The sequence below is a fragment of the Triticum aestivum genome, chromosome 2B (genome assembly GCF_018294505.1).
Source record: "Triticum aestivum cultivar Chinese Spring chromosome 2B, IWGSC CS RefSeq v2.1, whole genome shotgun sequence".
NCBI classification, from domain to species: Eukaryota; Viridiplantae; Streptophyta; class Magnoliopsida; order Poales; family Poaceae; genus Triticum; species Triticum aestivum.
This window is the reverse complement of record NC_057798.1, coordinates 25,297,733-25,311,409: the sequence shown is the minus strand read 5'-3', so window position 1 is coordinate 25,311,409 and position 13,677 is coordinate 25,297,733. Positions and strand designations below refer to the sequence as shown.

The 13,677-nt window shown below is 49.6% G+C and overlaps 2 protein-coding genes across 6 annotated transcripts; one reads left to right on the top strand and one right to left on the bottom strand.

Moving 5' to 3' along the window:
• The first annotated feature begins 1,206 nt into the window (after positions 1-1,206).
• On the top strand, positions 1,207-5,455 carry LOC123043214 (uncharacterized). 3 transcript variants are annotated; one of them, XM_044465593.1, is made up of 3 exons: positions 1,207-1,918; positions 3,369-3,992; positions 4,099-4,389. In XM_044465593.1, exons 1-3 carry the CDS (start codon positions 1,425-1,427, stop codon positions 4,139-4,141), a joined length of 1,161 nt encoding a protein of 386 aa, XP_044321528.1. In that variant the 5' UTR covers positions 1,207-1,424; the 3' UTR covers positions 4,142-4,389. The 3 variants fall into 3 exon arrangements, with proteins under 3 accessions (XP_044321528.1, XP_044321527.1, XP_044321529.1); XM_044465592.1 differs by having other exon boundaries at positions 1,212-1,918; positions 3,369-5,455; XM_044465594.1 differs by having other exon boundaries at positions 1,753-1,918; positions 2,579-4,875.
• A 694-nt stretch (positions 5,456-6,149) lies between these two features.
• On the bottom strand, positions 6,150-11,525 carry LOC123043213 (putative disease resistance protein RGA3). Of its 3 annotated transcripts, XM_044465591.1 has the most exons (4): positions 11,079-11,368; positions 7,994-10,977; positions 6,774-7,916; positions 6,150-6,692 (listed from the first exon to the last, which is right to left on the bottom strand). In XM_044465591.1, exon 2 carries the CDS (start codon positions 10,919-10,921, stop codon positions 8,009-8,011), a length of 2,913 nt encoding a protein of 970 aa, XP_044321526.1. In that variant the 5' UTR covers positions 10,922-10,977; positions 11,079-11,368; the 3' UTR covers positions 6,150-6,692; positions 6,774-7,916; positions 7,994-8,008. The 3 variants fall into 3 exon arrangements, with proteins under 3 accessions (XP_044321526.1, XP_044321524.1, XP_044321525.1); XM_044465589.1 differs by having other exon boundaries at positions 7,994-11,525; XM_044465590.1 differs by having other exon boundaries at positions 6,150-6,686; positions 7,994-11,525.
• Positions 11,526-13,677: the final 2,152 nt, after the last annotated feature.

Here is a 13,677-nt window from a genome sequence, read left to right as displayed (position 1 = left end):
TGCCTCCTGTTACCATTAGCCTTAGACACACAGATCGGGACCCCCTACCCGAGATCCGCCGGTTTTAACACCGACAGGGATTTTTGCAAAAATACCGTCGCGACGACTAATTCCGAACGAAGGGAGTAAGTACCCTAAGGCAAAGGCCCATGCATTGACAATGACGATGGAGCGTCGTAGGGTGGAGCAGCGATGGGGATGCAAGGGCCCAGGCTGGCAGTGGAGTCGAACTATCCAACTGTTTTCAGGTTGCATACCATTCATGTAATTGTTGTAGCAATTCATTGTCTAACTACTATTTAAGATTCTAATAAGTGATAATTAGACTTTTTTTATTCTTTTGCAGTACACTAGCAGGGCGGAGATATCTTAATAATTGCTTAAAGTATCGCTTGAATATTGATGGATGGGGCTTTTGGAGTTCTTCTAATTTACTAAAAAAATGAGTCGAGGAGCTTTCTTATAAAATGTTGCCAGAATGACCACTCTTGCGGTTTGATGGAGCTCATGTTCTATAATTACATATTCACTAGCACATGTGCCCATGCATTACAACGGGAGAAACAACAGAATTGTATCCGTAAAACACGTTCAGTTCATGCAAACTTTGATCTTAACCAAGATCCATGGGAACATCACTAAAAAAGTTTTAGTGCGGTACTAATGATACACATCTAATTAATTGTTCCTGTCTTGTCAAGCATCTCATCAAAATCTTAAAAGAAAATATTTTCCTCGCAAAAAAATCTTTTAAACTTTGTAATCATTTATTAAGAAAAAACGTAATATTTTCTTTACCATCACAACAATTATTTGTTCCAACCTTAGTCCTTGTTGTGTGCCTTAACTTACCTGGACAATACCTATTCCCTTTAATAGTAGGTATAGATATAGATAGATGATGTATTAATATTTTACATATTCTAAATTTTGGATGTTTGTATTTTATAATCTTTTTTGTGATGTACTCCGTATAATATATAGGCACGCAAATATTACTTTAATCTTATTAGAGTCGTCGGGCCCACTATACCCGATCGCACTAAGGCCGCTGAAATGTCAGCGCCGGCCGTGGGGGCGTGACCACCAACCCGCCCACGTTCGACCCCGTTTGCGTCGGCCTCCGCAGGTGTGGAAACGCACTTCAAATTGCTTCACGTGACACCGAAGTAGGACTCGCTCACGTTCGGATAAGTTTCTGCGGCACATTACCTCTCCTGAGTCCTGACCTCTTGACCGGCGGGCCGGCGGAGGGTTATATCAACCCGGCGGGCACCGCAGCAGGACTCGTCTTCCTTGTTCCTTCCTCCCGGCCGAACTCCAGGCAACGAACCACCGTGTCCTCCATCCATTCCACCCAAATCCCACCCCCCTCCCTCCCTCCCCCGTCTACCCCCAGCACTAAGCGCCGCTCGTCGGCCGGCATGCCGGATTACGCCGCTCCCCCGGAGGACCAGGCGCTGGAGCTGGGCCCCAGGCAGCCCCTCTACGCCGCGTTCTACCTCGCGCTCCTCGTCGCCTGGGTCCCCACCAAGGTGCGCGCCGTCGCCAGCTGGCTATCCAGGGGCCCGCGCCCGCGCCCGCCCCGTCCTCCGGTTCCGGTGGCGGACGGACGCGGTCCGGTCCGGGGGATTGGGATTCCTCCCCGCCGCATCCTGAGCCTCGTGGAACTGGAACTGGATCCGGCACAGGTGGCCGCGGTGACCGCGGCCCTTGTCGGGGCCTTCTCCATCGTGCAGCGCCGAGCCGACGCCTCCGCCTCCGAGTCTGAGTCCGACTCCGACTCCGACTCCCATGCGAGCGGCCACCACAGCGATGTGCACCACCGGTACCCGCCCATCCACTCGCTGGAAGCGGGGGATGGCCGCCTCTTCTTGCCGGCCTCCGATCCTCGTCGACAGGGCGACAGACTGTGCAGGTATATACATGTGGCAACCACCGCCAATCCCTTTTTTTTTCCCTACTGTATGTTTGACGATTATTTTTGCTCAATCAATTGGTGATCATGTCCGATTGCAGTGCTCAATCCCAACGGTACCATTAGTGACCGCAGATCAGTTATTTTCTCTGCATTTTCCCCTTTCTCTGTACAATAAAATAAAATCAAAACAGGGCTCCTTTTGCTCTCTCTGAATGTGCCTTTTCTTTTTGCGTTTTTGGCGGTTGTGCGTGCCTTTTCCGTATCCAGGAGAAGGGGCCGGCTTGATGTTCTTGCCCCAACTTACTAGTGCACACGAATCGCAATCTCTTCAACCAGGGACAATCTTTTCAAATGCTCGTTTTGGATATCTGGTCTTAGTAACCCTGTCTTCCAAATGTTGATGTTCAAACATGGTTAAACTGTGATGCTTAGGGGACACAGCGGAGCAGGATGTGCATCCATGGCCTTATTTCAATTGACCCCCCCCCCCCCCCCCCCCCCCCCCCCCGCCCCTTAGCCATCCTGCTTTCTGCTATCAACTATTCAAAGTAATAAATAAATGTTCAAATCCATTCAGCCATTCATATTTCCTGTCCATGCTTTCCAAACGGTGTTAACGTCTTACTTGGCAAACTGTCCACCTTGAATGTATACTAGGTAAATCCTCCCTGATGGTGGCAGAGCAGAGAGCGCCCAAGAAAGAGGAAGAGAACAAGCAAAAGACCAAAAAGCTAAAAGGCTAACAAGCTAAAACTTCTATTTGGGGGACTATTGCTTTTCCTTTGAGTTAATGTGCCCTGCTCTGACGTTCTCCTACCATACTGAGTTTTTTCTACTTCCATAGCAAAATCATGCAATAAGCACAATGCCATTTTTTCTTGCACAGTTTTTAGTTTACATTGAATAGCACTGTAGATTGTTTAAATTAGTGCAAGTGCTCCATAATCTTTACATTGATTTCCTAGGAAGTCAAAATTAGCAGATAGTACGAAAGAAGAAGAATAAATGTTAGTTCAAGCCTTTCAGTAGGCGATAATAGTTTCATTCTCAACACCAGTTATACTAAAAAAAGAAACAACCACGAGTTATCATCATTATCAGGTTATCCAAGCCACATGTCACTAAAAAGCATAGCAGTTGTCCAAATTGAGCCGTTTCAAACCAAAAGGCAGAGTTGTAATTTTTTACCGCAAGGTCCTGCTCTAAGCCAGAAACATTATGAAAACATATGTATTTCAAGTCCAGAATGCCTGAAGCTAATCAATCCTGTTCAGTTTGTCTTTACATTATGAGGCTTCCTTTTGGGATATATCATGCAATGTGTAGTTGAATTGATGTTCTTGGCGAGGAAAATAGTGTCCTCGATGCTTTATGGTCTGTAGGAACTTCCAGAACCTTTGTATGTATGTGTTTGCATTCTGAAGTTTGAATCTTGTCCGTATTGCAGACTGTCGGATGTACAGGAGAACCCATGGATCATCACGGCAAGCACAGAAAGGTTTGCAGATCCTTGTGAGTTGACCGATGAAACAACAAGGACTTGGGTCATGAGGCTCAAAACTACTACCAAACTTGTTTGTTTAAGTAAGCAGCAATTACATGAGCAGAATCAGGAATTGGCTGAGGAACGCTTTGCAGTGGTATCCGAGCAATCTTTAGAGCTCATCCTTGAGGTTGCATGCTCATTCTGTGACGCAAGATGGTCTCGTGTCCACATTTTGCAACAGCTGACTGTTTTTGACGCGCTTGTTGATGTCCTGTTCAATATAAAAGACCTGCATTTCAGCAGATCTGGTGAGGTTGCTGGCATTATTAATAAGATGGTGAATGCTTTCAAAGGTGTGATTCAGAGGACCTCAAATGACATCCGTGGCAGCAAAGAATCCACCATCCACCCAGCAACTTTGGTCCTCGTACAAGTCCTGGAATTCTTCTGGCGTAACGGAGATATGGTGCAGTCAATCCTTGAATCTGGAGATTACAACACTGGCCCGTGCTCTGACATGCTTGATTGTCTGGTATCCAAGCTCAAGGAATGTTCAGAAATGATTTTCCAGGAAAAGGGACAAAGGTGCATATTCTTTCTGAATAACCTAATTTATGTTCTGCAAAAGGAGTGCCATTCAGGGTTACTCCCTCGCAATGCAGTGAGTGATTTAAATTCACTGATTGACCAGAGCATCAAGAGCTACCTTGAAGAATACTGGGTTGCGCTCGTGAGATGTTTATGCTTGGATGGGGACTCTCTGACTCTGAGGAAGCCGCGCCGTTCGTCCTTGGATAAATTTACTGAAGAGTTCTGCACTATCTATGACAGCCAGAGGACTTGGAAAGTTCAGCCTTGGCTTAAGGCAAGACTGCGTGAACAGATAGTGGAACTGGTTGTTCCAGAATATGAGAAGTTCTTGATGGCGCTTCAGGAGAATCCAGGTTCTTGGTTGACGAGGATGCGCCGAGCCAGATCTGAGAAACCGATACACACTGCTGAGCGGCTGGGACAGCTGATTCGTGAACTCTTTGAAAGATAGCATTCAGGGATGGGCGGGCACCAAACTTATAGAGGGTCGGAATAGTATATAGGAGAAAGCACGACTTGGTATCCGGGTCTGAACTTCTTATAGAGCACCTGGGAGCACCGACCCTCCGACCCAACAAATAAGAAGGGATGGGAGTAGTATATAGGAGAGCATTCTTTATTTGTTGGTTCGGTTGTGATGCCAAATGGGCCCATGTATGTAGTATCATCAGGTGATGAGCATGCGTCCTGTATATATTATATTATACTACTCCCTCTGTCTCAAAATAAGTGTCTCAAGCTTAGTATAACTTGTATTAGCTCTAATACAAAGTTGAGACACTTATTTCGGGACGGAGGGAGTATTATGACAGCCACTGGTGGATCTGGCAGATGCGGCGATGGCGCTGCACAATGAGTTGGGCATTGGTCTAGATGACATGTCCATTCGTCCATTCTTCCTAGAGGACTTCCTTATGATATGCGAGCACCCTCTCATCCGGCAACTCATGGTGGAACGTGGATTCGCCCCCGGCAATGGCTTTCACCTTGGCCTTCGGCCGTGGATGCGTCGGGCTCAAGCAACAGGTGCCTTCCTGCCTTTTATGGTGCCCCTGGAGCTGGTCGGCGTTCCTGCCCATGCCTAGACAAGGAGAACGGCAGAGGTGATTCCATGCGGGTGTGGGCGCGTAGTCCAGGTCGCAGAGCGCACGGCGCGCCGGCATGACATGTTGCGCTTCCAGGTGTGGCTGAAGACGTTGGACCCTGGGCGCATACCGCGCCGCCAGCGTCTGTTCGTCTCGGAGCCCGGCGCGGGCGGACGACAGGTGCCGGCAGGGGACTCCTCCTGATGAGTTGTGGTACCCTATCACCATCTCGCGCCTGGCCCCACCGGTCAGACATGCGCCCTTCGCCAGCGTGGCGGAGAGCTCGGCGGCTGGGGGCCCGGCTAGGGCTGGCGACTCCGGTGGCTCGGCGGCTTCGACGCTCGTGGTGCGCCAGGCTGCCACCCGGCCCGTGGCAAGTTGTCAGGAGGGTGGGCCAGCGTCGGCATGCGGGTCGAGCTGTGCCGCGTTCGTCACGGGTGATGCTAGACCCGCGGGGCAGTGCGGGGATCAGCCAACAGTTAGCCGACAGGTGGAGCTCCTGCCCTGCCACAGAGAGGAGGAGCCGAGCAAGATCACTTTCGCGGGTCTACGCAACAAGCCTGCCGACATCTCGTTTCCAGTGGTTGTAGCAGCCAAGATGGAGCTGCCTGTTTGCGGGGCTGGGCTCAGGGTGGAGCTTTTTAGGCTTGAAGGTTAGGACAAAATTATGGGGAAATATTGATCATTAGGTTCAGTTTTTGTGTGCCAGCAATAGTAGTTGTCATTTAGGAGTAGTTTAGTCCAAAATTCAATTTTTTTGGGGGGTGCCATTTAGTTTGGAGAGCAACAATTGGCATTCGGTGTTGGCACATACACAAGGGTCACTTTGAACACTAATACCAACAATTTCTGAATTATATTTTATTTTTTTCTCAATTCTTTTCATTGAAGTTTTTGTTCCTTTTTCTCTCCCCTCGATCGCGGCGCTCTCTCTTTGTGTTGGGCTTGATCCACTAATCACTCCGTTATTTTCTTCCAAACTTTGCCATCTCTTCGTGGTTTTCTTAACCATCACGTCCTGCTGAATTAATACCTATGTTAAAACGCAAATCAGACAAGGACATGGTTGACTGGAATGCACATTTGATAAGAGCTGCAAAGGAACCACCGGTTTGACAAGGTCCAGGATTTCATCAGGGCATGCACAATCCACGGTGCTCAACTCCAGCAGATCCCTTTAAACTGCAAGTGCAACCCCTACATCTCTCCCCATCCATTTATCTTCCTTCCGTACATCTCCAACAACTTTCAATTTCACATCACAAGATTTCATACTTTTATGTTTCTACCCCACACAACTCAACAACATTACAATGCTATACATCACATCCGAATGAACCACATAATCTGTAATACTCCCTCTGTCCCATAATATAAGAACGTTTTTGGCACTACATCAAAAACGTTCTTATATTATGGGACGGAGGGAGCAGTTCACATCGGTAGGAGGGTCTTCACGTTGCAATGAAATTCCTCCTTAACGACCTTTCCAATAGTTGACGCCGGTTTGATCATTTCCCCTGCCACATGAAGTGTCACAACCAATAGTTGATGCCATCTATGCGCCCGGAGTCACTCATCATGCTCATGAAAGAATTCGTAACTGGCACTAGCAAAGTACGGAACAATCAATCAGTGACAATTCAACAACATTTAGAGAAAACGGGGAAAAGAAGGGGGGAAAACTCACCTTGTGGGCATTCAGTCGAGTACCTCAGAGGCGTCAACCATGCCGAGCTTGTCGGTATCAATGGCGGGTGGAGAAGGGCTTTGAGGGGTGGGAGGGAGGCGCGAGGGTTAGAGGGCCCTCCCGCCAGCTCAACGACCAACCACTTTCGCGCCGACACCCTCTTCCTCGATGTGTCGGCTTGGGGGTGGCGTTGGTTCTACATGCAGGCACGAGAGGCAAGAGGCCAGTGGGCCGAATGTTGGTGGCCTCTAGGCGGGTCTGAAGGGTTGCGATGGCCTTGCGTGTTGCCATGCACCCGCTTCCTTGCCGCCGGTTTGAGAGACGCCATGGGTGGTGTGGGCAGCAAAGATTCGGCACAGGAAAGAGGGGAAGGACCCACACGTGGGTGGGCGACATCCATGGAGTAACCGGGAATTTCACCGGGGCGGCTGGCGAGAACTTGAGGGGGGGGGGGGGGAGTTTGATCCCCGTCACGAGAGTGAAAAAGGGATGGATAGGGCCAGTGGGGTGTTTTTTTGGCCCTATATTTTGGGTCAAGGCAGGGCGTTTCTAGGTTTTGACCATGAAAATTATGAGAGAATATCACATGGAAACTAAGTTTCAAAGAAAATTTTGTGGAAACGAAGTTTGAAAGTTCCAAAACAATCTGCAAAAAAATACAGGATGTTAAGAAGGTGATGTTATATTGGCATGTGAAATTCCAAGTTCAAACACATTACCATTTACGAGCTCTGAAAAAAAATCAGCAATGAATGGTGACGTTTACTGTTTGGTACTATTCAATGCTGATTCCTTTTCTTTCATACCACTTAAATGGAAATGTGTTTGAAGCTGGAAATTTCACATACTAATAGAACATCACACTCTTAAGACCCAACAATTTTTTGAGATTATTTTAGAACTTCAAAACATCGTTTCCATGTGGTTTTCATCGGTTTCCACCGAAACTTGGTTTCCATGTGATATTCTCTCAAAAATTATAAGGATGTGGTCGGGGATAGGGAATCTGCTAGAGTGGGATTTTGAAAGATTTTGGAATTTTAAGAGATAAGGATTCTACTAGAGATGCTCTAAGATCATTTGAGGTGCCATCTCCCCTGCAATTAATCACAGTAACTGTTTCATTTGAGGTGCCATCTCCACCTGCAATTAACGATAGTAAATGTTATGTCACTGACAAAATACAAGCACAAAAAGAGAGTGTGAGATTTAAGCAGGACCTGCAAAATATTCTGTCACTGAATCAACACGCTAGGTACCAAAGCAATCTTCTCACTGCAATGTCCTTTCATGTTTCTTGACTGCCTGGACAACTCGGGGTGGCACCCAATAACATGAAGTGTTTCCAATGAGGATGGCAGACCACACTCTGGCAAAGATTGGAGCTCTGAGCAGTACGATATTCTCAGCACTTTGAGAGAACTGAAGTTCGACGGAAATGATGCCGCAGTAACTTTAGGACATCTCTCGATCACCAGAAATTTTAATGAATCAAAAAACTGCAACGAGGATAGAGAGTGCAAAAACTGGCAGTTGCGTATGGACAACTCAGTGAGCATGGTGCTGCACCTAAGTGTTTCTGATGGTGGAAGAGATGTTATGTTGGGCAGGTCTATCATCTCCAACGAGGACAGACAAGGGAGAGCCTGGAGAAAATTACTAAAATTCTGTTCAGTAAAGTTGCATCGACTAAGCTGCAACCTCTGTAGAGAAACAAGCGACCCTATTTCTTCAGCAACACCAACTTGTTCAGCACCACTTATGTTCAAGGCTACAACAGCCTCTACATGCTGCTTATGGAGTAACCCATTGAAGTGGACAGAAGTTGTGCAAACATCCAGCTGTAGCTTCTCTGAACTTGAAGAAAAAGGCGCAAGCCTCATGTATGGCATGAAGGATGTACGCTCAATGGTAACTTCACGAGTAGTTGCGGGGAACGATGGAATTTTGACCAATTCTGGACAATCCACTATAATTAATCTTTTAAGGCATGGAAATGAGTTCTTGTCCTCTATTCTAGCCCACTCACACAACTTTGGGAAATCATCAAATTCAAGGACACTTAGAGATGGAAATGCCACATCACTGTTGCCATAAAACTCATGTCCAATTCGGTCAACTGCACACAGCTCCTTCATGTGTAAATATGTGAGTGATCCCAAATTTCCCAATGGAGGAAGGCTGCCCAAACTCCTGCAATTGATGAGGTGCAAAGAACGCACTTGCTGCAATGACTGTAGCCAACTGGGAGCTTTGGCGCCACAATACCTTCTTATATGAAGTACCTTAATGTCTTGGTGCGGCTGTAGGCCTTCAAGTACCTTTGCGTCAGCAGGAGGCGGATTATTCCTACTAGCAGAGCTCCATTCAAAATTCAGAGAATTAAGATGTGTTTTCTTACTCAACTCAGCTTTGCAGGCTTCTTCACAGCTTGAAACATTTTCTAGACCTTCTATTTTTAGTAACCCACGGAGACCATTGATGTTCCTCAACTCCTCTAGTTTATGCCCTTCCCTCTTCTCAACGTGGAACTCAAGTGATCCCTGAAGGTTAGCTAGCCGACCAATGCCTGCCAATCCTGCAGTACACTTGGTTTCAACAAGAAGGTGCCGCAAATTGACCAGCATAGTAACACTCTCAGGAAGCTTATCAAAAGAACATTTCCCAGTGAAGCACAATACTTGCAGATGCAGGAGCTTGCCAATCGACTCAGGAAGCCTCTGGACGGAGCCATGGATAGATAGGTAACGGAGGTGCAATAAGTCATCAATGCAGTGGGGCAACTCTTCAGAGTTAAGGCAACTGAGATCAAGAACACGCAACTGTTTTGACTTCTCCAGGATACTAATTAAATTCACAGCAAAATCTTCTTGGGAGCAACTGGGGTTGGACGGAAGTGACGGTCGGATTAACAAGGTGCGCAGCTCTTCTAGACTGCAGAAGCTTGTAAGACCAGGTAGACTGTTCATGGTGACAGACAGATGGCGCACTGTTGACGGGATGTCACAGTTCATGCCATCGTCAATACGGAAGCAGTCCTCCGCTGCAACAGACTTTGCAAGATCATGGAGTAAGCCGTGCACCAAGTAGTATGTCTTGGGTCCAAGCTTGATTTCCTGGAAGAATGAGCATGAAAGGAGCTGATCAAAATATTCTCTAGCAATGTCTTCCATCCTTTTGTCGGCCATGTCTTGTGGTTGAACAAAACCCTCGGCAATCCAAAGGCGGGACAAGTGTGCTGGATCAAACTTGTAGTCCTCTGGAAACAAACTGCAATATGCGAAGCACCGCTTGAGGTGTACCGGTAGGTACTTATAGCTCAAGCGTAGGACGGAGGAAACAGCATTATCATCTTGTAATCCTGTTTCCATGATGTTCGTCCAGTGAATTTTGCTCCTTGTATCTCCCAGCAAACCTCCTACCAGCTTGGCAGCCAGAGGTGATCCATTGATTTTTGCAGCAATCTGCTTCCCGATCGGGTGAAGATCTGGATAGACATCCCCGCTGTCACTTGGGAAAGCATGTTCCTTGAGCAGGGCCCAGCAATCGTCGCTATTCAGCGGATTCACAGCGTACAGCTGCGACGACGCTGTGAGGTTGCGAGGTACGGTTTCGATGCGATGAATCGCTATAATTCTGCTCCCAATATCTGCTGATTGTAGAGGAGCGAGCATATCCAGCCAGATTTCATCCATGCTGTTCCACACATCATCGAGAACAATGAGATACCTCTTGGATGTAAGAGCCCGACGGAGCTCGGACTGAAGCGTTTGAAAATCCACCATCTTGTCATCCCAAGCCGGTTTGAGCGACCTTAGGATATCCGCCACGACGAGCTCCATCTTGTTGGAGCTACAGGAAACTGACACCCAACATTTGACATCAAAATGGTCCCTGACCGTTGCATCATTGAACACCATCTGAGCAAGAGTTGTCTTCCCAATTCCTCCAGCACCAACAAGGGAGATAACAGGCTTGGCGCATGGCTGGATGAGCATTTGCACGATGTCACCCTTCTCCTTGTGGCGCCCAACAAATAACCCAGCCTGAAGAACCCCCCTGCCTGAATCAGGCATACGCCGCCGCGGCGGCGGCATTGCCGGCGGCAGCGAATTGAAGGATGAGCCGCCGGCGGCCTTGTCCAGCATATTGCCAATCTTGAGAGTTTCTTCATGGACAACCTTGATGGGTGGTTTGGACGCAACTATTCCAAAAGGGAGGCAGTTGAAACCACACCACGTGAGAGCGGGAAGGGGCTTGGATTGATGATGGCTGAGAAGGCGAGGCGGGTTGGAGGAGTGGAACCTGTGGTAGTGGATCATGTCTTGAAGGTTCTGGATGAGGTAGACGACGTCCCTGGCCTGCAGAGCCAGCGCCTTGTCTTGGGCGCGCCGTGGCTCGGTGGCGGCGGAGATGCCCCAGATCTGGAGCAAATGGGCCTCAAGAGCCTCCAGATCGGGGGCGCCGGCCTTCCACCCGCACCTCGTGGACCTAGGCGTCCATTTCCGGTGGGTGCCGTCGCAGGACTGGATGTCGGCGGCCAGCTCCTTCATGGCCCGAGAGGCCGAGCGCAGCAGCTGCGGCGCCTCCGCCAGTCTCACGGGATCCAGGCCGCCGGAGCACGCCAGTACCTCCATGGGCTTCGTCCTCGCTGCTTGCTTCGTTTGTGCGTGTGTACGCCTGCGCTCTGGACGGATGTTTGGCGGAGGATCGGCAGTGTGCACGGAGCTTATCTTCTCAAAACCACTGGGCGATACGGTCCAAGTCAATGGAGAGCAGCTTCCAACCACTTGCGTTAAAGTATCAACCACTTGTTTATGCCGTCCCAGACTTTTCTTCTTGACATAAACAAACACGCGTTGGGCCATCTCTATCGCTGAATCCGTCCGCACAGAGACCAGTCCGCGTGGAGCCCATGTCGCATACTGTACATTGTAAGAAATTGGACAAATTGCATGTTTATCGAAAGATTTTCATATAAGAGCACCCCAACGCGGCGACCGAACGAACGCGCGTTTTGTCCATTTTTCGTCAATTTGGATCGGCCTAGCAAACATGCGCATCCGCTTTTTCAAACGGGTCGGTTTGAGAGCCCAACGGAAGGCGGGCCCAAATTTGCGCGCGAAGAAAAAAAAGAACCACACGATGCACAGATAACAAAAATAAAATTTTAATTTACAATAACTGGCCGGTCAATCGCCGGCCAAAGTCCACGTACGCTTAATTAAACATTCATAAAAACAAAACAAAGTTGACGCCCACACGCAGCCCTAGACGTCGGCCTTGCCCTTGACGTCGTCATCGCTGCAGGTGAAGTCGATGAAGACGGGAGGCGGGCCGGCCCAACCGAAGGCGGCTTGATACGCCGCCAGGGTTGCCTCCTCCGGAGAGGGCTATGGCGGCCAATATGCGCAGGTGTCGTCAGGGTTAGTTGCGGCAGGTGTCGGCCTGCAGGGCTATGGCGGCCAATACGTAGCCAATATGCGCAGGTGTCGTCAGGGTCAGTTGCGGCAGCGACAACGATGGCGGCACCACGCAGTCCCTTGCTGCGGAGAGGGCTATGGCGGCCGCCATCTCTGCCTACTACGCGCCCTCCTCCGTTACTGCTGCTTCGGCCTTCCGTCGCTCCTCCTCGATGGAGTTAGCGAAGGCCTCCGCCAGCGCCGCCTGGTAGGCCGCCTCGACTTCCTCCTCCTCTTGCTGGATGACGGGGGGAGGCGGGGGGTTGACGTGGTGGCGGCGCACGCCACGCCGCCATTGTTCCTCGTGTTCGAGGGAAAACCAGACATCCCAATTAGGAGAGTCTGTTGCGTACTCGGGCATGCGCCACTGCGCCCATCGCCTGCGCACCTCCTCTCGTGCGCCCACTGTGTTCGCGGCACCACCGGCATCGGGATCCGCTGCGGATCAAGGTGTCAGTGGTGTGGCAGCGTGACGTTCGGGTACGGTAGCGGCTGCTTGACTTCCCAGTGCCACCGTGCTTGGTGCACTGGGATGTGCAGATGCTGCCGACTTGCTGAGCGGGCAGGCGCCGACGGGAGTGGAGGAGGAGGGGGAGGAGGAGCATGGGAGGATGAGGCGCCGGGGGTACCTTTGCCCTTGCCGCTGCCGGAGCTGCTGCCGAAGAGGCCCATGGCTAGGGTTTGGGTTGTCGCCCGCGAGGAAGCAGGAAGATGGTGGTGGGGAGCCAGATGTGGACGGAAGTGGATGAGGCCGCCCCCTCCCCGCACGCGCAGTTTAAAAAAGGACGCTTTCACTAGCTGACTAGTGGTCCCGGTGTCGGTGGTCGTCATAAATTAGACGGCGGGCGGTAGTTGAGTGGCCGCCAAGTGGGACCATGGCCGGGGGCGTGCGCCGCGTCCGCGCCGACGCATTTCAGGCGAAATTTTGGGTCGGAAATGGGTTCGCGCGGACGCGTTTTGGGTTTGGGTCGGCGCCTTGGGCCTACACTTTTGTCCGCGCCGACCGAAACAGACGCAGGCAGACGATTTGGGTCGCCCTGTTGGCACTACTAGGAGAAAGCCTACTAGCAGCATTGTACATACCTATATCAGTAGCGCGGGAAGCAGCGCTACTGTTAATGCGCTACTACTAAGTTGGAGTAGTAGCGCTGGTCCAAGCAACGCTACTGGTAAGTATGGTTAGCAGTAGCGTTGCTTGGACCAGCGCTACTGCTAACTCTCTGTAGCGTTGCACAAAAGCAAAGGCTGCTGCTAAACTAGCGCTGCCGCTAGTCGTCTACCAGCGCTACTGCTAATATTCCTGTTTTCACAAATTTATTTTTCCTCTACGTATTTGTGATGTATTTGTGCATGTTCTATAGAGTAGTTTCATAATATCATAATAAACATACTTATTCTCATCATATCATACACATACAGTAGTCTCGTCATACCATCATCAT